This window comes from Bos taurus, chromosome 6 (genome assembly GCF_002263795.3).
Source record: "Bos taurus isolate L1 Dominette 01449 registration number 42190680 breed Hereford chromosome 6, ARS-UCD2.0, whole genome shotgun sequence".
NCBI lineage: Eukaryota > Metazoa > Chordata > Mammalia > Artiodactyla > Bovidae > Bos > Bos taurus.
The window spans coordinates 68,320,796-68,347,663 of NC_037333.1; the positions used below are offsets into that span (position 1 = coordinate 68,320,796).

Below are 26,868 nucleotides of genomic sequence, written 5' to 3' on the forward strand. Positions count from 1 at the left end.
GAAGAAATCCAGTTCCACCCACCGGAACACTGACACAAGCTTCCCTAACCAGGAAACCTTGACAAGCCACTCGTCCAACCCCACCCACAGCGAGGAACCTCCACAATAAAGAGGAACCACAAACTGCCAGAATACAGAAAGGCCACCACAAACACAGAAATATAAACAAGATGAAAAGGCAGAGAAGTACCCAGCAGGTAAAGGAACAGGATAAATGCCCACCAAACCAAAAAAAAGAGGAAGAGATAGGGAATCTACCTGATAAAGAATTCCAAATAATGATAGTGAAAATGATCCAAAACCTTGAAAACAAATTGGAGTTACAGATAAATAGCCTGGAGACAAGGATCAAAAAGATGCAAGAAAGAACTTCCCTGGTGGCTCAGACGGTAAAGCGTCTGCCTACAATGTGGGAGACCTGGGTTCAATCCCTGGGTCGGGAAGATCTCCTGGAGAAGGGAATGGCAACCCACTCCAGTATTCTTGCCTCACCCCCCAAAAAGCAGCTCAAAGAAATATTTTGGGCTTCCCTGATAGCTCAGTTGGTAAAGAATCCACCTGCGATGCAGGAGACCCCAGTTGGATTCCTGGGTCGGGAAGATCCCCTGGAGAAGGGAAAGGCTACCCACTTCAGTATTCTGGCCTAGAGAATTCCATGGACAGTCCATGAGGTCGCAAAGAGTGGGACATGACTGAGCCACTTTCACTTTCAAACCAACAATTTGCCCCATAATAATCATAGGGATAATAACCATAGAATAAATTAAAAAGAGTCAATATATAATGAATAATGTAATAAATGAGATCAAAAACACTCTGGAGGGAACCAACAGTAGAATAACGGAGGCAAAATACAGGATAAGTGAGGTAGAAGATAGAATGGTAGAAATAAATGAAACAGAGAGGAAAAAAGAAAAAAGAATTAAAAGAAATGAGGACAACCTCAGAGACCTCTGGGACAATGTTAAATGCCCCAACATTCGAATCATAGGAGTCCCAGAAGAAGAAGACAAAAAGAAAGACCATTAAAAATACTTGAGGAGGTAATAGTTGAAAACCTCCCTAAAATGAGGAAGGAAATAATCACCCAAGTCCAAGAAACCCAGAGAGTCCAAAACAGGATAAACTCAAGGTGAAACACCCCAAGACACATATTAATCAAATTAACAAAGATCAAACACAAAGAACAAATATTAAAAGCAGCAAGGGAAAAACAACAAATAACACACATGGGGATTCCCATAAGGATAACAGCTGATCTTTCAACAGAAACTCTTCAGGCCAGAAGGGAATGGCAGGACATACTTAAAGTGATGAAAGATAATAACCTACAGCCCAGATTACTATACCCAGCAAGGATCTCATTCAAATATGAAGGAGAAATCAAAAGCTTTACAGACAAGCAAAAGCAGAGAGAATTCAGCCCCACCAAACCAGCTCTCCAAAAAATGCTAAAGGATCTTCTCTAGACAGGAAACACAAAAAGGGTGTATAAATTCAAACCCAAAACAATAAAATAAATGGCAATGGGATCAAACTTATCAATAATTACCTTAAATGTAAATGGATTGAATGCCCCAATCAAAAGACAAAAACTGGCTGAATGGATACAAAAACAAGACCCCTATATATGTTGTTTACAAGAGACCCACCTTGAAACAAGGGACACATACAGACTGAAAGTGAAGGGCTGGGAAAAGATATTCCATGCAAATAGAGACCAAAAGAAAGCAGGAGTAGCAATACTCATATCAGATAAAATAGACTTTAAAACAAAGACTGTGAAAAGAGACAAAGATGGACACTACATAATGATCAAAGGATCAATCCAAGAAGAAGATATAACAATTATAAATATATATGCACCCAACATAGGAACACCACAATATGTAAGATAAATGGTAACAAGTATGAAAGGGGAAATTAACAATAACACAATAATAGTGGGAGACTTTAATACCCCACTCACACCTATGGATATATCAACTAAATAGAAAATTAACAAGGAAACACAAACTTTAAATGATACAATAGACCAATTAGACCTAATCGATACCTATAGGACATTTCACCCCCAAACAATGAATTTCATCTTTTTCTCAAGCGCACACGGAACCTTCCCCAGGAGAGACCACATCCTGGGCCATAAATCTAGCCTTGGTAAATTCAAAAAAATTGAAATCATTCCAAGCATCTTTTCTGACCACAATGCAGTAAGATTAGATCTCAGTAACAGGAGAAAAACTATTAAAAATTCCAACATATGGAGGCTGAACAACACGCTGCTGAATAACCAACAAATCACAGAAGAAATCAAAAAAGAAATCAAAATATGCATAGAAATGAATGAAAATGAAAACACAACAACCCCAAATCTATGGGACACTGTAAAAGCAGTCAGTGCTAAGGGTGAGGTTCATAGCAATACAGGATTACCTCAAGAAACAAGAAAAAAGTCAAATAACCTAACTCTACACCTAAAGCAACTAGAAAAGGAAGAAATGAAGAACCCCAGGGTTAGTAGAAGGAAAGAAATCTTAAAAATTAGGGCAGAAATAAACACAAAAGAAACAAAAGAGACCATAGCAAAAATCAACAAAGCCAAAAGCTGGTTCTTTGACAAGACAAATAAAATTGACAAACCATTAGCCAGACTCATCAAGAAACAAAGGGAGAAAAATCAAATCAACAAAATTAGAAGTGAAAATGGAGAGATCACAACAGACAACACAGAAATACAAAGGATCATAAGAAACTATTATTAGCAACTATATGCAAATAAAATGGACAACTTGGAAGAAATGGACAAATTCTTAGAAAAGTAAAACTTTCCAAAACTGAACCAGGAAGAAATAGAAAATCTTAACAGACCCATCACAAGCATGGAAATTGAAACTGTAATCAAAAATCTTCCAACAAACAAAAGCCCAGGACCAGACGGCTTCACAGTTGAATCCTACCAAAAATTTAGAGAAGAGATAACACCTATCCTATTCAAACTCTTCCAGAAAATTGCAGAGGAAGGTAAACTTCCAAACTTATTCTATGAGGCCACCATCACCCTAATACCAAAACCTGACAAAGATGTCACAAAAAAAGAAAACTACAGGTCAATATCACTGATGAACATAGATGCAAAAATCCTTAACAAAATTCTAGCAAACAGAATCCAACAACATATTAAAAAGATCATACATCATGACCAAGTGGGCTTTATCCCAGGGATGCAAGGATTCTTCAATATCCGCAAATCAATCAATGTAATACATCACATTAACAAATTGAAAAATAAAAACCATATGATTATCTCAATAGATGCAGAGAAAGCCTTTGACAAAATTCAACATCCATTTATGATAAAAAACCCTCCAGAAAGCAGGAATAGAAGGAACATACCTCAACATAATAAAGCTATATATGACAAACCCTCAGCAAACATTATCCTCAATGGTGAAAACCTGAAAGCATTTCCCCTAAAGTCAAGAACAAGACAAGGGTACCCAGTTTCACCACTATTATTCAACATAGTTTTGGAAGTTTTGACCACAGCAATCAGAGCAGAAAAAGAAATAAAAGGAATCCATATTGGAAAAGAAAAAGTAAAACTCTCACTGTTTGCAGATGACATGATCCTTTACATAGAAAACCCTAAAGACTCCACCAAAAAATTACTAGAGCTAATCAATGAATATAGTAAAGTTGCAGGATATAAAATTAACACACAGAAATCCCTTGCATTCCTATACACTAACAGTGAGAAAACAGAAAAAGAAATTAAGGAAACAATTCCATTCACCATTGCAACAAAAGGAAAAAAATACTTAGGAATATATCTACCTAAAGAAACAAAAGACCTATATATAGAAAACTATAAAACACTGGGGAAAGAAATCAAAGAGGACACAAATAGATGGAGAAATATACCGTGTTCATGGATCAGAAGAATCAATATAGTGAAAATGAGTATACCACCCAAAGCAATCTACAGATTCAATGCAATCCCTATCAAGCTACCAACGGTATTTTTCAGAGAACTAGAACAAATAACTTCACAATTTGTATGGAAATACAAAAAACCTTCAATAGCCAAAGCAATCTTGAGAAAGAAGAATGGACCTGGAGGAATCAACCTGCCTGACTTCAGGCTCTACTACAGAGCCACAGTCATCAAGACAATATGGTACTGGCACAAAGAGAAATATAGATCAGCGGAACAAAATAGAAAGCCCAGAGATAAATCCACGTACCTATGGACACCTTATCTTTGACAAAGGAGGCAAGAATATACAATGGGATTAAAGACAATCTCTTTAACAAGTGGTGCTGGGAAAACTGGTCAACCACTTGTAAACGAATGAAACTGGAACACTTTCTAACACCATACACAAAAATAAACTCAAAATGGATTAAAGATCTAAATGTAAGACCAGAAACTATTAAACTCCTAGAGGAAAACAGGCAAAACACTCTCCAACATAAACCACAGCAGGATCCTCTATGACCCACCTCCAAGAATATTGGAAATAAAAGCAAAAATAAACAAATGGCACCTAATTGAAATTAAAAGCTTCTGCACAACAAAGGAAACTATAAGCAAGGTGAAAAGACAGCCTTCAGAATGGGAGAAAATAATAGCAAACGAAGCAACGGACAAAGAATTAATCTCAAAAATATTCAAGCAACTCCTGCAGCTCAATTCCAGAAAAATAAGCGACCTAATCAAAAAATGGGCCAAAGAACTAAATAGACATTTCTCCAAAGAAGACATACAGATGACTAACAAACACATGAAAAGATGCTCAACATCACTCATTATCAGAGAAATGCAAATCAAAACCACAATGAGGTACCATTTCAAGCCAGTCAGAATGGCTGCTATCCAAAAGTCTACAAGCAATAAATGCTGGAGAGGGTGTGGAGAAAAGGGAACCCTCTTACACTGTTGGTGGGAATGTAAACTAGTACAGCCACTATGGAGAACAGTGTGGAGATTTCTTAAAAAACTGGAAATAGAACTGCCATACGACCCAGCAATCCCACTGCTGGGCATACACACCAAGGAAACCAGAAATGAAAGAGACACGTGTACCCCAGTGTTCACCACAACACTCTTTATAATAGCCAGGACATGGAAGCAACCTAGATGTCCATCAGCAGATGAATGGATAAGAAAGCTGTGGTACATATACACAATGGAATATTACTCAGCCATTAAAAAGAATACATTTGAATCAGTTCTAATGAGGTGGATGAAACTGGAGCCTATTATACAGAGTGAAGTAAGCCAGAAAGAAAAACACCAATACAGTATACTAATGCATATACATGGAATTTAGAAAGATGGTAATGATAACCCTGTATGCGAGACAGCAAAAGAGACACAGATGTATAGAACAGTCTTTTGGACTCTGTGGGAGAGGGCGAGGGTGCGATAATATGGGAGAATGGCATTGAAACATGTAAATTATCATATGTGAAACAAATCGCCAGTCCAGGTTTGATGCATGATACAGGCTGCTCGGGGCTGGTGCACTGGGATGACCCAGAGGGATGGTATGGGGAGGGAGGTGGGAGGGGGGTTCAGGATGGGGAACACATGTACACTCATGGCAGATCCATGTCAATGTATGGCAAAACCAACACAATGTGGTAAAGTAAAAAAAAAAAATCTCAAGCTAAGGAGGTCTCTCGATAATTTCATGTTATGATGCACATTTAAAAAATAGTGGCAAAAGAAAAAGAAAAACAAAACAATCAACAACAGCGAAAAATGGTGCCACGTAGAAAGGAGCTGAGGTACACTGACACGGCTGCTCTGCCGGCAGCTCCAGGCTCTGCCTGCAAGTTGAGGGGATCTGCACACACCTGGAACCCATCTTCCATGGCATATAAGCTAGGAAGCTTTGTTCTAGAGTCTACAGCAGTGGTTCACTCGGCTGCTCATCAGAATCACCAGGGGAGCTTTCAAAACAATCTCAATCCCCCATCACTCTGCCCCAAGCCAAGTTACATGAGAATGTCTCCAAGAACCAGAGGCACCATTGTTCTTAAAACTCCCTAGGTGGTTCCAATATGCTCCGTGGGCTGAGAGCCACTGTCCCCAGCGCTTTGCAAATATGAACATGTTATGGGAATCACCTGGAAATCTTGTCCAAGTGCAGGCACTGACTCGTGCACTCATTGTTGAAGGAGACCAGAGATTCTGCCCTACTAATGACCCAGGTAATGTCAACGGTACTAGCTCGCAGACCCCTATTTGAGTAGCAAAGATCTAGGGCAGCAGTTCTCAAACTCTGGCGGTATCAAAACCATCTGGAAAATTAAGGAATAGTAGATGCCCAGGCTAACAGAAGTTAAATATCACCTAGGCCTCCATTTTTACCAACTTCTCCAGATGATTCTGATATGCACCAAAGTTTGAGAACTACTGACTCAAGTGTTAAAGAAAGTTGAAAAAAAGAAATCCACAAGAAAGGTGTGTCAGATATTAGCAAATACCATATATGAGAAATAGCCAAAACTAAGACACAAGCCAGATAAAACAGAGAAACTGACAGATAAGCATATGGCAATAGATTTGTGATAGAGTTCCATATAAACTTGGCACAGAGAAGTTTCCAAAATGAAAAGACATTTTTTTAAAAGGAAGAGTAATTTTAAAATAGAGCTTTGGGAGAACTAAAAAACGCTGACCTCCCTGGCCCTGAGAGAATGGGCATTTTTAATGAGAGGAGGACAGAGGAAGAGGAGAGTGGTGTCAGAGCATCGAGCCCTTTGAGGAGAGAGGTACATTTCTGTGCAGGAGCCACAGGGAGGGACTAAGGCCCTGAAGTGAAAGACAAAAAATGCCCAAAAGGACAAGGGGGTAAGATAAACACATATTTTAAGTTTTTGCCTGAGGCTATCCCTGAACTTTTCAAAAGAAAAAGAAATTTCTCAGTATCCTCCTATGATGCAGATGGCTCACTCTGCCTGCCTAAGACACGGTGCTGTGATGTGAAATATTAGAAGTATACCTCAGCTACAATATGGCTTTAATGGCTTCTCTAAACCTGTTTCCCAAATTAACCACTATTTATATCATCATTTCTCTGGGATAAAAGTTCATTGAAAACACGTTGTAATTGATCACCTAAAGCCCTTCTGGAAGAAGGTGGCTTTAAATCCTACAATTTTAGCTTGATTTTTAACTTTTCTCAATATCAAAATAAATGGTAAGGATATCACACCAGAAAAGATACGCAGGCATGATGTTAAAGAAGACAACTCATAATTCTAGTTTGAAAAACAAATCCTCAAGAATGCAAACCACATTAAGCCATAAAAGGGGCCAAAAAAGATCATAATCATTCCTTCTCTTTTGTCTCAAATAGAAAAAGTTAACAGATCAGCTGGCATCATTTATTCCCTGAACTCTCTCCTGCACTTTGTTCCTCTGGGAGAGGCTGGAAAGCTGCCACCCCCACCCCAGAACTCTCAGTGGTTGAACAGCAACACCTGGCAGGCTTCTCTCTGTTGGGGAGGTGAGCTCTTAGGCACCGATGAAGGCAGGTCCAGGTAAGTCAGCCAACGTCTATTTTCAGGATGATGTACTAAGGGGGAGGGGCAGGCCCTTCAGGAATATCAGCCTGAACAATCAGATGAGAATTTGATGTTGTTTAAAATGTATTGTGAGGCTATTCTGTACCCATCCCGGCTTAAAGGCCTCCAAATGTCTCCAGTCTGCCTTCATCAGGTATGCACTGCCAATGTATGTATTTCCTCCAGAAAAAAAAAGTGAGGGGACTTAGTTCTGGGTTACATTTGTCTGTAACGAGGCTCCCCAATGGTTGAAATTCTTAGCTGGTCTCAAAGCTATAGCCACTGCCATCTGCCCTCCTGAACAGCCCAGGAATTTCTTAGAAGGGAGGGGAAGCAGCCAGCCTCCTAGCTCCTCTTCTCCAAGAAGAATGGGCAGGTAATACCCTTTCTTGTGCTCCCTCACATATGACCAGCTCTGGCATAACTTTATAGCTTTTTCGCCTCCTTGTGATCACAAAACCCTAAGGAAATCAAAACTGGCTTCTTTTCACAGGAATATTAAGAGCCCATGCCAAAAACAGAACCAATCAGAAGAAACAAAAAAAGCTATCTTGGCCTGAAAAATGCTTTGCAAACAGAGACCATAAATGTGTCCTGGACACCTGGACCCAAGGCATCTGGAGACAAACGATGAAATGCCAGACCAGCAGGAGGTGCTGAGGTAACTTGGTGGGGACAGGGGAAGGCTCAGCCTCCTGGGAATGAGAGAGTAACCAGCCCCCAGCTCACACAATACATGACACCCAGACGAACTGGGACGTTCTGCCAGGTTGGAATTGGTGCCTCTACCATGAAAAATGACTTTCTAACAGTCGACGGCCACAGCAAGTCCCTTTAATCTAAAGAGTTCTGAGTAACCTGAACTCCTGATAGAACAATTCTGTCACACAATGCCCACTGATAAAGATCAACAGGGCTTGGAAGAGAAAGACAAATACCATATGGTATCACTTATGTGTGGGACCTTGAACTTATCTATGAAACAGACTCACAGACATAGAGAATAACAGCCTTGTGGTCGCTGGCGGGGTGTGGGCAGGGGGTGGAGGATTGGGAGTGTGGGGTTAGCAGATGCAAACCATTAAATATAGGATGGATGAACAAGTTCCTACTATACAGCACAGGGAACTATATTCAATATCCTGTGACAAACCAAAAAAGAATGCATATATAACTGAATCACCCCGAGGTACAGCAGAGAGTAACACCACACTGTAAATCACCTATCCTTAAATAGAATAAACTTTTTTAAAATAAATAAATAAAAACCCAACAGTGCCCTGAGCTGATGAGGCATTCTAAGCAATGGGAAGGGCCACCCAGACCACCTGGCCTGCCCGGGCACCCCCACTACCAGCCACTCTCTAGACATGTTTAATGTCCTTCAAAGCACCAATTCCTGTCCGTGGATTCCCACCAGACTATAAGCGCCACGAGATACATACCTGACGCTAGCCCTTGACCTCCGGTGTATAGAAGAGTGGGGCTAATTATAAGTTAAAAGGAGGAGAAAGAAGTGAGGACAGGACAGTGAATTGTGTCTCCAGAGTATTAAAATAGCAGAGACATCACTTTGCCAACTAAGGTCCGTATAGTCAAAGCTATGGTTTTTCCAGTAGCCATATATGGTAAGAGTTGGACCATAAAGAAGGCTGAGTGCCGAAGAATTGATGCTTTCAGCATCAATTGTGGTGTTGGGAAGATGCTTGAGAGTCCTTTGGACAACAAGGAGATCAAACCAGTCAATCCTAAAGGAAATCAACCATGGATATTCATTGGAAGGTCTGATGCTGAAGCTCTAATACTCTGGCCACCTGATGGAAAGAGTCGACTCATTGGAAAAGACCCTGATGCTGGCAAAGATTGAGGGCAGGAGAAGGGGGCAACAGAGGATGAGATGATTATGCAGCATCACTGACTTCAGGACATAATTTGAACAAACTATGAGAGAGAGCTGAAGGACAGGGAAGTGAGGCATGCTGCAGTCTATGGGGTCACAAACAATCAGATACAACTTAGCAACTGAACAACAACAAATCAATTCTGAGCACGTTTTCAACTACAAGTCAAAACACAATATCTGCAGGAACCCTGGGCGTATGTTACTCTTACACTCAGGGAACCTTACCTCCCCTCAACTCTAATTAGGAGAAAGCCTTCTTCCATGAATGAGCTCTACACAATGCTGCGAGATAGAGGAAAAGGCAATGCCGTCATCGGTTCTCAGTTCAAAAGTGCATAATTTTTAAAATCAAAGACTAGATTAGCTTAGAAAAAGAAAGGAATGGTAGGCATCCGTAGCATTTTTCAACTTAATTGTGTGACTGTGATTGGGTATGTCTGTGTGTGTGGAGAGGCAGATGAGGGCCCAAAGCACACATCTGTATTAAAGATTAAAACCTTATTTTTAAACTTAATGACTAATGACTTCCACTTGATCCCCTCACTCCTCAGCAGGACTCTTCTCTAGACAACATATACTTATTTCTAATCTCTCTAGGGAAAGAAGAAATAGAAAATAATAGGATTACATTGGTTTAACAGAAAGGAAGATTATCTCCTGAAGAAATACAGGAAATTTTCCCCCATGACTTATTAGCCTCATCAAAAACTCAGACCATAGTCAGAATTCATGAGGTTACCTTAGACAGTGGGTAATAGATGTGTTCTGCTCCACATCAACAGAAAGGTCAAGAAAATCTTCATCTTTGCTGCTAACCTGAAGCAAAAAAAGGAAAAAGTATTAGGTATAAAATACATAACAGACAAGCAGGTGTAATTTTGAATACTTACAGGGAACCAAAACCCGTAACTACAGTTAAAGGCAGGTGTGACTTTGTATATTCACTGGCAACTGGTTAACCTTGAAAACAATCCCAAGCAAGAGAAAACTCTAAATTCTTAGAAAACTCTAAAGCATACCTATATCCCAGCTTTGACTCAGGCTTTTCACAATTATAACTCAACCAGATTTCTCTTCCTGTCCTTTCATCTCTCCCACTGTTTCAAAGCAAGAAGTATCAGACAGGTATCCTTACAGCTCAGCCTGGCAGAATGGTTAACAATGGAAACAGAAAAATGACAAGAGCCTTATAAACCTATTGCTCAGATGACTGCCCTCCATTAAGCTGTCTGCACTTCCTGCCAGTGCCCTGAAATCACTCCCTTCCTCTGGTGCCTCGTCATTCAAACTGTATGTGGGGCCAGGGAGCTGAAAGTGCTATGGGCCAGAGGGTCACCCTACCTGCACACACAGCTGTCCTCTGGCCCAGCAAGTGCCATCCTGCAGAATGCCCATTGCTGTCTGGGGTACCACCCAGACCTGGAGCTTGGGCTTGGGCTGCTTTGCTTGCTAAGTCACTTCAGTCATGTCCGACTCTTTGTGATCCCATGGACTATAACCTGCCAGGCTCCTCTGTCCATGGGATTTTCCAGGCAAGAATACTGGAGTGGGTTGCCATGCCTTCCTCCAGAGGATCTTCCCGACCCAGGGACTGAACCCACATCTCTTATGTCTCCTGTGCTGGCCGAGTTGATCATCAGTCCCGACTATTTCTCAGCCTGCACAGCTAACACCACACCACTTCTGGGTCTGTACTTAACGAAGCTCACCAGCTAGCCTAGCATTTCACCATCTTGGAGTAGGAGGGACAAACTAGCCCAGCAGCAACTTTAAGATGCCCAGTCACCTAGCAGCAAACAAAAATAATACGCCTATAAATGTGACAACTATCCTAGGAGCCAGTACTCCAACATTCAGAGATGTGGACACAATCCTTCATGCTTTTATTAGCACACCGAAGAATGGGTACTGGCAGTTGCCCAGCTCCATGTCCTGTCTCTGCTACTTACAGTGGATGACTTTAGCCACTCTGTACCTCAGTTCCCTCATCTGTAAAGTGGGAGAAGAGTAGCTATTTCATAAAGTTGTTATGAGAATGAAATAAACTAATACATGTAAAGTGCTTTAAGAAGTCAGTACTCAACAAATCCAGGAGGGGCAAAATATTTTAAATGGTCTAAAATGGTCAAATAGTAGGGAATGGGTTACTATGTTGTGGGCATAATATTACATGAAATACGGGACTCCTCTCCTGCACTTCCGCCACCACCATGAGAAAGGTAACCCAGGCTGGCCCCGTGACTGCTCCCCTGAAGAAGATGAGAGCCCACAGAGGAGAGTGTTCTCACTAAGGTGTCCTGGCGAAGCCCAGACTAGAGCTCAACCCCCACCAGCCTGTGGATACATGTGTGAGACAGCTGAGATGCAGACCCACAGGTCTGGGTAAGGCCAGCTGGATCAGGCAACTCCCCACCAACCCAAGGCTGCAGAATTATAGTGAAAATAAATCAGAGTTGATTTAAGCCTCAGAGTTTTGGGGAAGTCTGTAGCAAAGCAACAAATAACCAACAGAACTACTTAACATGACAGGCATTCCTCCTTTCATTGCACCTGGCAGACAGTGTGTTTTTTCTAATTTGAAGATTTGTGGCAACTATGTGTCAGGCAAGTCTATTCGGTAACATTTGCTCACTTCATGTCTCTGTGTCACATTTTGGTAATTTTTGCAACATTAAAAAATTTTTCATTATTATGTCTTATGGTGATCTGTAATCAGTGATCTTTGATGTTACTTCTATGGCTTACTGAAGGTTCAAATGATGATTATCATTTTTTAGATTTAAGTATTTTTTAATTAAAGTATTATACATTTTTTAAATGCAATGCTATTGTACACTTAAAAGACCACAATACAGTGTAAAAATAACGTTCACATGCACTGGAAAACCAAAAAATTTGTGTGACTTGCCTCTTTGTAATATTCACTTTATTGCAGTGGTCTGATACTAAACTCGCAATACCTCCAAGGTATGTCTGTATATACTTTTTATTTTTATTCATTTATTGTCAGTTTCCCCCTTACTAAAATGAAAGTTTGAAAGACTGGCTTCAGTAATGACTAAGATCCTGTCTTCCAGCACTCCTCCAGAAAACTATAAACTCAGATAAACCAACAGAGAAGAAACAAAGACAGGCAGATGGGCGGTTCACATTTGGGAGGAGGAAGAGTTGCAAAGGATGAATTCATAGTTTCACAGCCTTTAGCTGGGGATTCATGGGGGGAAAATGCAATCTTTCTGGTTTAGGAGGCAGAAAAACCATCCTGGGAAACCATGTCCACTGAGAACGGAAAAAATCTGAGAAGGTATTCCCAACTCTGGCTGCCCACATCTCTGGCTGACCCCTGAGCCACGCTCACACCGAGTACACTCACAGCAACACGGCTGGAGACAAGAGGGCTGACCCAAGAGTCAAGCTGCTGCCTGAGAAACAGAGTCTGCAGTTTGAGTCCAACCAACACAACTACCTGCTAAAACTTAAGAAACTCATCGAAGAAAAACAGCAGAACCCAGAGACTCTCAAACTTAACATTCTTAGCGTCCTAGATATGATCCAAACTTACCATATGTGAAGAATCAGGAAAATGGAAGATATTCTTAAGTAAAAGGAAATAACTGAGACCAATCCTGGGATGCCCCAGATGTTGGAAGTAACAAACAATGATTCTAAAGAAGCTACTGTAACTATCTTCAATAAAGTGAAATATAATATATTCACCGTGAACCAAAACATAAGACTGCAGAGAAATAGAAACAAACAAAAAAAGAATCAAATGGAAATTCCAGAACTAAAAAATTAATAAAGAGTCTGATGCTGGGAGGGATTGGGGGCAGGAGGAGAAGGGGACGACAGAGGATGAGATGGCTGGATGGCATCACTGACTCGATGGAAGTGAGTCTGAGTGAACTCCGGGACTTGGTGATGGACAGGGAGGCCTGGCGTGCTGCGATTCATGGGGTCGCGAAGAGTCAGACACGACTGAGCAACTGAACTGAACTGGACTTAACAGAGATCTGGAGAGAGATCAGTGGATTTGAAGACAGAACAACAGAAATTATCCAATGAGAAGAATAAAGGAAGAAAAAAGATTGAAATAAAAATTAATACTCATAAACCTGTTAGAAAATATCATAAACTAACGGGAGTCCCGGAAGGGGAGGAAAGAGAATAGGGCAGAAAAACTATTTGACAAATAATGGCTGAATATTCCCTAAATTCAGTGAAAGATATACATTTATAGATTGAAGATATTCAACAAGAATCAAGCAGGATAAATACAAAGAAGGCCAGCCAAGGTCAAACTGCTGAAAGCCAAAGGTGAAAAAGCAAATCTTAAAAACACGTAGAGAGAAATGACACATTACAGGGAGTTCCCTGGTGATCTAATGATTGGAATTCTGGGCTTTCATGACTGTGGCCCCAGTTCAAATCCTGGTTGGGGAACAGAGATCCCACAATAAACAATTTTTTTTTTTTTTTTTTCAAAAAATGACACATTACCGGAGAATGATTTCACTGGAAGCTGGTCTCTCATCAAAAATTCAAGGGCCAGAAGACACTGAACTTGTTTAGTGTGCTAAAGGAAAAACTATCAGAACAGAATTCCTGTATCTGATAAATATCTCCTTCAAGAATGAAGACAAGAAAATGAACAGAATTCATTATTAACAGAATTGCACCACAAGAAAGGTTAAAGGAAATTCTTTAAACCAAAAGTTACCAGATGGAAATCCAGATCTCAAGAAAAAATGAAAAGCATCGAAAATGGGAATTGTGATTTTGTCTTGTGGGGGTTATAATATGTGTAAATGTAATACATATAATTACAGCATAAAAGACAAGGAAGGTTGGGGTGGAAGGAATAGGCACCTACACAGTTATGAGTTAACTATGTTTTATGTGAAATGTAACATTAGTATTGGGAGAAGGCAATGGCACCCCACTCCAGTACTGTTGCCTGGAAAATCCCATGGATGGAGGAGCCTGGTAGGCTGCAGTCCATGGGGTCGCTAAGAGTCAGACACGACTGAGTGACTTCATTTTCACTTTCCATTTTCATGCACTGGAGAAGGAAATGGCAACCCACTCCAGTGTTCTTGCCTGGAGAATCCCATGGACGGAGAAGCCTGGTGGGCTGCAGTCCATGGGGTCGCACAGAGTCGGACACGACTGAAGCGACTGGGCAGCAGGCAGCAACATTAGTATTAGGTTGGTGCAAAAGTAATTGTGGTTTTGCAATGTTGAAATTTGCCATCTGATACTGGAATACGTTTTAAATAAATGTGGTTTTGTTATACATCATTTTAAAACACATTTCTCACTTTGTTTTTTGCTAATGATTTATTACTTGCTGTTCATTTTATATTTATTTTAGACTATGGAAATGACATTAGACAAAAAGCAAATTCAAGCGATTTTCTTATTTGAGTTCAAAATGGGTCATAAAGCAGCAGAGATTAACTTTCAGCATCAACACGTTTGGTCCAGGAGCAGCTAACGGACGTACAGTGCAGTGGGGGTTCAAGAAGTTTTGCAAAGGAGACGAGAGCCTTGAAGATAAGCAGTGCAGTGATCAGCCATTGGAAGTTGACAATGACAAACTGAGAGACATCATTGAAGCTGATCCTCTTATAATTACAGAAGTTGCCAAAGAACTCAACGTTGATCAATTCTGTGGTTGTTCGGCATTTGAAGCAAATTGGAAAGGTGAATAAGCTTGATAAGTGAATGTTTCATGTGTTAGTCACTCAGTCATACCTGACTCTTTGCGACCCCATGGACTGTAGCCTGCCAGGCTCCTCTGTCCATGGGATTCTCCAGGCAAGAATAGTGGAGTGGGTTGCCATGCCCTCCTCCAGGGGATCTTCCTGACCCACGAATCGAACCTGGGTCTCCTGCACTGCAGCTGATTCTTTATCATCTCAGCCACCAGGGAAGCCCTGAATGCCTCATGAGATGACTGCAAATCAAAAAAAATTGTCGTTTTCAAGTGTCATCTTTCCTTATTCTACACAACTACAACGAACTATTTCTTGATTGGATTGTGACACTGGACGAAAAGTGGATTTTATATAATAACTGGCGATGACCAGCTCAGAGGCTGGACTGTGAAGAAGCTCCAAAGCACTTCCCAAAGCCAAACTTGCACCAAAAAAAGGTCATGGTCACTGTTTGGTAGTCTGCTGACTGATCCACTATAGCTTTCTGAATCCCAGTGGAACCATTGTAGTGAGAAGTACGCTCAGCAAATTGGTGAGATGCACCGACAACTGCAGCACCTTGCAGCCAGCACTGGTCAACAGGAAGGGCCCGATTCTTCTCCACGACAACACCTGACTGCACATCACACAACCAACATGCTAAAAGTTGAACAAACTGGGCTACGAAGGTTTGCCTCACTCGCCACATTCACCTGACTTCTTGCCAATCAACTACTGCGTCTTCAAGCATCTCCACAACGTTTGCAGGGAAAACACGTCCACAACCAGCAGGAGGCAGAAAGTGCTTTCCAAGAGTTCCTCAAAGCCCAAAGCACGGATTTTATGCTAAAGGAATAAACAAACTTATTTCTCAGTAGCAAAACTGTGTTGATTGTAATGGCTCCTATTTTGATTAATAAAGATATGTTTGAGCCTAATTATAATGATTTAAAATTCACGGTCCAAAACTGCAATTACATTTGCACCAACCTAGTAACTTTAAGTGGACTGTGAAAAGTATACTATATTCTCCAAAGATACACTAAGAGAAAAATGTTAATGGAATTATTAAATATAATACATATACATATACATGCACAAATCATCCAAAAAGGGGAAAGAAAAAAAAATCGGAGAAAGAGGAATAGAGCTCAGGAGGAAAAACAGAAAATAACGGAGCATCAAACCCAACCATGTTAATAATTAAACACTTTTTTTCAAGTGAAAGTTTTAAGTTGGACTTTTTTTGAAAAGCAAGACCAGTTATATACTGTCCACAAGAGCTATACCTTAAATATAAAGAAATAGATAAGCTAAAAATAAATGGGTGGAAAAGATATACTATGTAAAGAGTCAAGATGCATATATAGTGGACTATTTAATATAAGAAAATAGATTTTAGACAAAATTATAAGTAAAAAAACTATTTCCTAGTAATTGGGTCAATTTACTAGAAAAACATAATAAAAAATACAGAAGTCCTTCATAGAAGTGTGAAAGTGAAAGTCGCTCAGTCGTGTCCGAGTCTTTGCAATCCCAAGAACTATATACACTCCTTGGTATTCTCCAAGCCAGAATACTGGAGTGGGTAGCCGTTCCCTTCTCCAGGGAATCTCCCCAACTCAGGGACTGAACCCAGGTCTCCCACACTGCAGATTCTTTACCAGCTGAGCCACCAGGGAAGCCTAAGAATTCTGGAGTGAGTATAGCTTATCTCCTCTCCAGGGGATCTTCCTGACCCAGGAATCAAACTGGGGTCTCCTGCATTGCAGGCGGGTTCTTCACCAACTGAGCTACTAGTGAAGCCCTAGTTTTTTGTAGCAAAGTCTCAAAAATATATGAAGCTGGAACACTTCACCAAGAAAAAAAGAATGAACCACATACTATAACGCAGATGAACTACAAAAATGATATGCAAGTAAAAGAAATCAGATACAAAAGACTACATTTGTATGATTCTAATTATATGAAATGCTCAAAAAAGGTAAATATCTGAAGACAGAAGTTGATATAATCCCACAAGATGATGTCACATTCCCATTCTTGATGCTGCTCAATACAAAGGATCTTATTGGTGTGGTGGAAAAGTTTTAAAACTGGATTATGGTTATAGTTGCATAATCCAGCAAATCACCAAAAAAATATATATATATTTTTTGCACTGAATGGATAAATTTTATGGTACATAAACTGCACCTCAACAAAGTTGTTTTTAAAAAGTAGAAAAAAATTCATGAAGCAAAAACTGACAGGATTAGAGGGAGAAATAAGACAATCCCACATTATGGTTAGATATTTTAACATTTCTTTCTCAACAAATGACATAAAACCCGGGGGGTGGGGGCGGGCAGGGGAGTTAAGAAAAACACAGACAATCTGAATAACTCTACCAATCATCATGACCTACTGATACTTAGAGAATACTATACCCAACCACTACAAAATACAAATCATTTTTGACTCAATGGTTCTTAATAAGGGAAACTTTGCCTTTCAGGGGATATTTGGCCATGTCTACAGACATTTTTGTTGTCATATCTTTGGGGATGCTACTGGCATCCAGTAGGTAGAAGCTAGGGATGCAGCTAACCATGCTCAGAGCAGTACCCCACAACAAAGAAACATTGGATCCCAACGGTTAATAGTTCTAAGGTTGACACACCTTGTTTTCAAGTACATTTACCAAGACAGACACTGTGTTAGGATCCAAAACATGTTACAGTAAATTTTAAAAGACTGAAATCATAAAGAATATATTCCTTAACCAAAACAAAGTGAAATTGGAAAACATTAAGAAACCTGGGAAAACACCAAGTATTCGAAAATTAAACAACATACTTCTAAGCAATACATGAGTAAAAGGAAAAGAGACACAAGAGAAATTAGAAAATATTCTGAGCTAGTGACAAAGAAAACATCAGGATTTGAGAGACGCAACCAGCACTGATTGCGTGATAAAAGGAAAAAGTATAACTTTAAACATGTACGTTAGTAAATAAAAGAGCAGGGACTGTCTTTTCTGTTTGCTTTAACTGCTATATCTCTAGTACATAACATAATTTCCATTATTTAATAGATTCATATTACTATTCACTAAATAAATGAATACATAACTGAACAAAAGACTGAACAAATGAAAAGATATCGAAATGCCAACAGTGGCATCTGGGTGGCAGAATTATGGATGATTTACTGTTTATACATTCTTGTTCCTGATTTTTAAAAACATAATTCACGGGTAGTATATTTTTTTCATCAGTAAATCTTTTTAAAAACTCAAATGGCCCTTCTTTGAGAGATAATAAAAGGATTCTAGCCAACTGAAGTTCACACATAATTTAGATAGTTCTACTCAAGTTCTTGTACTTAAAGGGGGATAAAAACAAAGAAACACTGTCTCCCTTTAGATGCAAATCTTTTCCTCTACTTAATTATTCTAGGGAGAGGGAAGAAAGGTACACATCTAATTAAAGGACTGGAGAAAGTTATTGTAACTTTCTCAATTCCCAGTGCAAACTGTTTCCAGAATTAAGAGTGAGCAAGCACTGCTCAGGTGGGTGAGCCACGCCAGGGACATCAAAACACAGCACTAACTCTTTCATGGGGATTTTTCTCTCTCCCTCTCCCTGTCTCAGACTGACATAGTCAAAAGCAGTGAGTGATCAAGCAATTTCCCCCCCCTCCCTTTTCTCTCTTCCCAGGAAACTGCCAGAAAATAAAACCATTTTCTTCCCACACAGAAGAATCTCATTCTGGTCTAAGTGAAAACACAGCTTGTCTCCAAGGAAACATATATATCGCTAAGACTCCAATACTCTCAGCAGGTACAGGCTACATCTTATTCTCCTTTCTTCCCTCCTGATTCTGGGCATGGACTTCCTCAGAAACTAATTTTAAAAGAGTGGAAGAGATCCTACTTGCTCTTCTTTTTAATTACAAATTAATAGAACAAATTAATATACAGGGCATACATAAAAAATCAGGAGCTTTGCTAAAAGTCCTGAGTAATTAAAATCCTATTCAAATGTGCTTCTAAATTCCCAGCAGCCTTTGCTAGGCTTAACAGTAAAGGTGACCAGGTGGCAGCTCCATGCTGTTCAGCCAGGAACTGAAAACTGGCTTAGAGGTGATGCCAAGAAGGTGGGCTCAGGAAAAGTGGCAATGACAGCCCATCTGAATCCCAGGAACCCAGCACCATTACTCAGCGACCACGTGCCCATCCCCCACTGCTCCTCTGTACAGGGCTCAGAAGCTCTACTGAATCAATTTTAACCTTGGCAAACAAAGCAAGAAGGAGCCTACAACTGGTACTTAATAAAGCAGCTCTTTAGACAAACTTTTGGCTCTAACAACAGATATAAATGCGTTAAAGCCACTGAGAAGCTATGAAAACCACAAATTTGCAAAGCAAAAACTTGGATTAAACAGAAGGGAGTGAAAATTAACAACAACAACAACAAAATTAAGCTCCAACTGGTGCAGCAAATCTTGTGACCCAAGCAGAGGACAACCAAGGGAGAGCTGAGGCTAGACTGGAAAATCCCATGCCTCAATTCTAAAGTACCTTGGTCAAGCTCATCTGGAAAATTCAGCAAAGGATGAGCCCCTTAAAATTGTCTCCCCAGTTCTATTGCAGAATGAAAACCGGCTGTTCTCCATAAACCTTTCCCTTGACATTTGCACTGCAATCCCAGGCAACATTTACAAAGGGTGAGACCCAGAAAAAGACAAAAATCATTGTTGTCTGAAAGCATGAAGACTGGCACAAAAGGTTTTTGCACAATTGGAGGAACTACCAGCTGAGGCTGCCCAGACAGCAAGGCTCCCCCAGGGGTCAATTTGCTGCTCCAGATCCAGTGTAGTTTAATCCCACTGTGAGCACTCACTAATGGCCTTGGCAATTCTGCTGGAAGCACTCTGAAAAGGCTGCTTGCCCTGGGCAGAGGACAGTACTCAAATGGGGCCCTATATTTCTCATCCTGTGAAGGAAAACTTTAACTTAAGGTCTTCTTTTACACTGAATTCTCAACGTTCTACAATAACAACGAAAAAGCCTGCAGACTATGTATTTTCTTAGAAAGTAGACGGCTTTCTAACAATCAGAGCTTTCTAAAAATGGAAGGTGTCGCCTGGGGAGATTGGGTTCCCTATCGCTGGACAGAATCCAGCAGATGCTGGTGACCAACTGGCTAGGACGTCACTGGAGGGACCTGGGCACAGGGCGAGAAAGGATTAGGTGACTCCTAGGCTCCCAACCAGTTACAGTCGCTAAGAAAATGGAGGTGATTATCCAAGTAACTCCAGAGCGGCGGTGGGGGTGGGGGGGACAACTCTTGCCACAAATCTAATCATTGCTATATAACACAGGAAGCCCAGTCTCGCGCTCTATGATGTAGAAGGGTGGGATAGGAGAGGGAAGGGAGGCTCAAAAAGCAGGGGAGATATATATAATTATGACTGATTCACATTGTTGTAGGGCAGAAACCAATACTGTAAAGCATTATCCTCCATTTAAAAAATAAATTAAAAAAATAAAATTGTGGTGGGGGGAAAAAGATCCAGGTTTTTCAAAATGCACCATCCTCCACAAAGACACAGTCTCATTGTTTTCTGCAAATGAAGTATAAATGGTTGGAATCCCACTGAAACAAACACTATGGTATGATCCAAAAGTTTTGGAGGAATCTTTGGGCACAGGCTTCTGATCCACAGTAACCTCACAAACTAACAGGCTCAGTAACAGGTTCTGCAAATCAGTCGTCTGGGGGTGCAACCTTTGTATTTTTTGGGATCAACTGACCTGTTCTTAGACAAAAAAAGAAATTACCAATGTGACTGAGCCTATCTGAAAATCCATGCAGAGAATCACAAGATAGATTTAGTAACTGTGTTCATTTCAAAGATAACCAAACGGATTAGACAATCTGGGGAAGGTTATCTGGCTAAATGAAGAGATGTGATGACCCACTGTTCTGGTTCTTGTATCATAAGCTCACAGAATACTCTGTTCTCCTTCATAAAATTTTGCAATCATAATTACAAAACTCATTATTTGTTATGTCTATCATTCATGCTCAAACTTCCAGAAAGGCAAAGGTCTCACTGCATCCTCAGTGTCTGTATCTTTACTTAGTACATGTGAAAAAGAAAAAAAGGTGTTTATTGAATAAAAGAATAATTGTCTATACAGCCACTATATTACCAAAGTGAAGATATCTAAGAATGGGTATAGATAAGAATGTAGAGAAATGAGAATGCTTATATACCAGGTGGGAATTTGATATTTTCAAATGAGTTTAATGATAAGCACACCTAATGACCTAACAAATTTACTTCTGTGCATATATCCTAAAGAAACTAAATTTATGTATACTAGATTATATGTTAGAATGTTCATTGTTCATAGTTGCCCCAAATTGAAAACAACTAAATATCCATCAGCAATAAAATGGATTCATGAATTGTGATATCTTCAGGCAATAATTAATTTAATAGAGAGCAAATATTAAGAAGTAAATCTCAAATAAATAGCTTGTATCATAAAAATAATAGAGTTGTATAAATACTGACATAGGACAATGAGAATGAATGAACTAAAGCATCATGTAACAACACAAATAAATCTCACAAGGGTTAGTGAGGAAAAAAAAACAGGATGCAAAAGAACACATATTGTATGATTTCATTCATATAGAGATCAAAAACAAGGCTGCTGCTGCTGCTGCTGCTAAGTCACTTCAGTTGTGTCCAACTCTGTGCGACCCCATAGACAGCAGCCCACCAGGCTTCCCCATCCCTGGGATTCTCCAGGCAAGAACACTGGAGTGGATTGACATTTCCTTTTCCAATGCATGAAAGTGAAACGTGAAAGTGAAGTCGCTCAGTCGTGTCTGACTCTGGTGACTCCATGGACTGCAGCCCACCAGGCTCCTCTGTCTATGGGATTTTCCAGGCAAAAGTACTGGAGTGGTGTGCCACTGCCTTCTCCAAAAACAAGGCAAACTGAACTATATGTTTTAAGGATGCAAAGATAAGTTCTGAGTTCTACCAAAACATTCAAAATGTATACAAACTCTCCCAAAGAAAATATGGACTATGTATGGACCATGTTTGGATCCTGATTTGAATTAACTAGCTGTTTAAAAAAAAAAAGACATACTTGGAGAAACTTGAACACTGAGTGAATTATGATCTAAAGGAATCATTTTTAGGTGTGATAATAGTATTGTACTGATGTTTAAAAAAATTTTTTTTTTCTTACCTTTTATTATCTTTCAGAGATTTATAGCAAAGTAATGAAGAAATGAGAAATGATGTTACCTGGGACTTCCTTAAAAACAGACCGGTTCAGTGAAGAGGGATATGACAGGAAAGACGATCAAGATGCGTCAGTGTGCTAACAATCACTGACCCCAAGTTATATACATATGGATTTATTACACATTCTACTTCTATATTCCATTGAATTTTAATGGAATATAAAATATAAAGGAACAGAAGGAGAAAGGGAGGGAGGAGAGATCTCTAGATAGATAAATATGTGTAGAAAATGTTTTGGCAGGATATATTTCAAAATGTTAAAATGTTTAAGTGGTTATCTCTGGGCTAACAAGATCACAATTTTTAGAAAATGTTACAAATTTATCATCTCTAGTGGAGATTACTGGTAACTTTTAGTCTCTTTTTGCTTAGCTATGTTTTCTAATTATTTCTACAATGAACATATCAGAACGCTTCAAAACTTGTTTAAAAGGATAGAAGACTGCCAAAAAACAAAAAACCTCTCACTTAAGTTCACATTTCTTAACCATTTCTGGGTCCTAGACCCCTTGCAGAATCTGATGAAAATCATTCTCTCCCCTAGAAATGCACAATTCTTGAGAATTTTTCATAGTGTTAAACTTTGAGACCCCAAATGAGCCCATACTCTCCATATTGTTAGTAGTTATAATAATAAATAATAAACGCTGACTTTTACTGCATACTTGGTTGGTATGTGCCAAGCATAGTTTTTAAGTGCTTTCAAGAGTTAACTCGTTTAATCCTCCCAGCAACACTGGGGCTTCCCTGATAGTTCAGTTGGTAAACAATCTGCCTGCAGTGCAGGAGACCCTGGTTCAATTCCAGGGTTGGGACAAGCCCCTGGAAAAGGAAATGGCAACCTACTCTAGTATTCATACCTGGAGAATCCTATGGACAGAGGAGCCTGATGGGCTACAGTTCATGGGGTCACAAGAGTTGGACACGACTTAGCGACTAAACCACCAACCAGCAACCCTAGGAGATAAGCACTCTCAACACCTCCAATTTACAGATGAGGAGAGTGAGTTCAGAGAGGTTGGATAATTTGCATAAGGTCCCATAGCTCCAAACTTGGCAGCCTACATACAAACTTGGCAGCCTGGCCCTAGAGTTGGGCTTTTATCTATCACATCATGAGGCCACTCATAGAGTTAACTCAAATATACGAAGCCAACGTGACCTCCTGAATCACCCTCTAGAAAACGTCTTCAAATTCAACACTAAGTGCCTACCACGTGCCAGACTCACCCAGGCCCTGCAACAGCGCTGTCAGAGATTCATCCCATTCACCCAGCTAACTGCTGGAGAATCAGAAGTTAGGTCTGTCTTTTGAGTTCAAGTTCACCATAGCACAGCTGATTCCCTTTATGCCGGGGAAATGGTCTGTTCTAAGTCACACATGACTTCCTTGTGGCCCAAATATTTTCAAGATAACTGGCAGAGGTCCAATTCAATAGTTCAATTTTTAGACCCTCAAATTAGCCCATGCTGCATAGTGATCTAAGTTTTTGAGATTTTTCCCTGATCACTCTACTTCCACCGGCTGAGACATCTAAGATAGAGACAAGCTTCCAAAGTTTGCACCTGAGGCTCAAACATATAAACAGAACAGTCTGTATACAAGGAAGACAACTGCTAGGTGCTACAATGCCACACTGCACTCATGCACAACATAGCTCATGCACAAATATGCACAAGCAAATTACATGAAAGCCCTCGTGATGCTTACAGTTTCACAGTTCAAGCATCGAGTTTCATTGGTGAGCGTTCCCTGAAAAATCTCATGGACCCAGGTGAGTTCTGGTTTATTATTCTCTGCAGGTTCATTCATGTTGCCATTTTTTAATTTTCCATTTTGTTTCTCCTGTTTCTTCTCTTCCTGCAGGATGTCCGCAATAGTGTTTAGCAAATAATTTAAAAATTCGTGGGCGTCCTGCTGCATGTAGTTATCAAAGAGATCTGGAAAGGAGAGGGTTGTTATTTCAGTCTCTGGCTCTTGAAAAGCAAAGGAAATGCTTAATTTTACAAACCATGTTTCAATTTTTATATCGAAAGAATGGACATGTATGGGATATATTCACCTCTATCTTGCAACTTCAATGGATAAGTTTTTTAAAAAATTTTTGTTCACTTCTACTTTTTACCACTGAGAACTAAATTTTCCCAATCTCCCTCTGTAAAGTCATCATATATATATAAAGCTACAAACACTTGTATTTGCTCTACAAAAAAAGAAAAGAAAAAGAACAGGAAATACTTGACAAGCTCCCTGATAAAATATCAATATTTAATATAATATGACCACCAATGATCAATTATTCAGTTTGTAATCTATCCAGAATGACAGGGTCTCTTCCCAAAGATCATATTAAACTCTGGACCAGCCTAGAAGCAGCTTAAATGAAACACATAAGGGAGACGAGAGATATATACGAGAATGTATCTATCTGATAGCATTCTGAAACCAAATACAGAAGATTCTAGCAGCCCGTTGCTGCTCCCTGCCATAAGGACAAACAATCAAGAGATGAATGCAGCTGTGAAACTTCATTATTAATCATGTTCACAAGGGAGACTTGGGAGGGTTCTGCTTCCTTCTCAGATTATTTTTATTCTGGTCTGTATAAACTACAACAACTTCAAAAGACAGCAATCAAATTAAATGAGACTTTAAAAAACAAACATCTGATTAACTGTGCAAGTCTGTTGCAATACGGCTGAAATCTAGGCTAAACACAAGTTGCCATATCAAATATTTCTATAGTCATAAAATTTACCCATGCAAAACTTCTGGAATAACCTTGTTTCTACCACCACATCTCCCCAAAAAAAAACAGATAAAGAGGGAAAAAAAAAAAAGAAGAAAATCAAGTGACAGCAGGACATTTTTATTATAGAAAAATATCAATTTGATATCCTTCAGCTCTTTTAGACATATAAAAATCAGAGGTATTATTTTTAAAACAGGAGAGGCTCTAATTAGATAATGTGCATTTAGTTTAATCACTTATGACAAGTTTATAAGACAGTACTGTTTTATTCAATTATTACATCAACCTATTTATTCCAGTCAGTGTCCTGCCTTGGGCAATTTTTCCTCTTATAATGATTACTTTTTTTTTTTTTTTGGCCATGTGGCATGTGGGATCTTAATTCCCTGACCAGAGATGGAACCCACACCCCCTGCACAGGAAATGTGGACTCTTAACCACTGAACCACTAGGGAAGTTCCAATCAGAATTTTTAAGTATATTTCTTTTTATCCAATTTTGCTTTATATACTGGGTGGAAAAGAAGAAATATCTTTTATTTAAAAACTGATATTTGAGTAGTTGGCCATACTATTTTCCCATTTAAAAAAAAGGGGAGGGATTCATTTTGAGGTTACACAGACCTGTTGATTCTCCTTATCTCAGATCCGAAACACATTCGTCTCCATGCCACTCACCATTTTCTTTTCTCAGCCTCGAAATGAACTTCTTTGGTGGGATCACGCCGACCTTCTTCTTCTGCGTGGCGATGCTGTGGAAAAGGTCTGCCAGGCATGTCAACAAGTTCTCTTTCTTTTTTTGCTGGGCCTTGTACGCCAGCACGTTCTCCCGGAACGGCCGGCAGAAGTACAGGGCCTGAAGAACGGAGTTACAGTAGCATGTGTTTCCGAACTGCCAAAGGACCAGAGGGCCGATTTAAATCAGGGTTCTCGGGATCAGTGAGGAGAGGGAGGGGCCGCCCTTGTGTGAACTGGCCCAGGTCCCCCATGTCATGCCGTGGTAGACCAGTAAGCCATGCAGAACACCAGTGACTATCTGATCACCAGGGAAATGAATGCTGGTACACACAAGCTGGAGAGATCTCTAGGCTATAAAAGTCTCTATAAAATGATAAGGAACACTCAGCCTTGGTTTTTAAAAATCTAATGAGACTTTCTGGTGCTTAAAAGAGAGGGTGAAGAAAGAAAAAAAAATCAACATGATATGGAGACACAGAAAAGCAGCTGGCGACACAAAAGACGTCACATTGCAACACATCAAAACTCCTATGACAGGGAAAATAAAAACCCCAATCAGAAAGAAATCCAGCTACTAGGAACCACTTGCTCAGCTGAACCAGCCTTAACCGAGCAGGAACTTGTTTTTAAGTTTCTCTCTTTCAAGGGTCTGGCACTCCTGCCACAGGCTTCAGACCAATCACCTCACTTTCTCCAAAGCAATCTCGTTTCTGCCGAAGTAGCCACTGCCTCAATACAATAGCACATAGGTCCTGGTCTCCTGCCATCATAGTAGGACTCAGAGAGTAACATTCTGCACTTCTCAAAAGCCACGGTTATGATTGAACGAGGCAAAAAGTCATAGTCTCACTGGTTTTCAACTGGCTGGATAACCA

At 39.9% G+C, this 26,868-nt stretch overlaps 1 protein-coding gene across 1 annotated transcript in view; it reads right to left on the minus strand.

Annotated features, from left to right (window-relative positions):
• Positions 1 to 26,868, minus strand: part of USP46 (ubiquitin specific peptidase 46) — a 74,538-nt gene that overhangs the window by 16,858 nt on the left and 30,812 nt on the right. Inside the window, exons 3-5 of the mRNA NM_001192444.2 lie at positions 25,934 to 26,147; positions 24,215 to 24,444; positions 10,224 to 10,300 (exon numbers count right to left, since the gene is read on the minus strand). Coding sequence (NP_001179373.2) covers positions 10,224 to 10,300; positions 24,215 to 24,444; positions 25,934 to 26,147 — 521 coding nt within the window. The remainder of the gene's footprint in view (positions 1 to 10,223; positions 10,301 to 24,214; positions 24,445 to 25,933; positions 26,148 to 26,868) is intronic.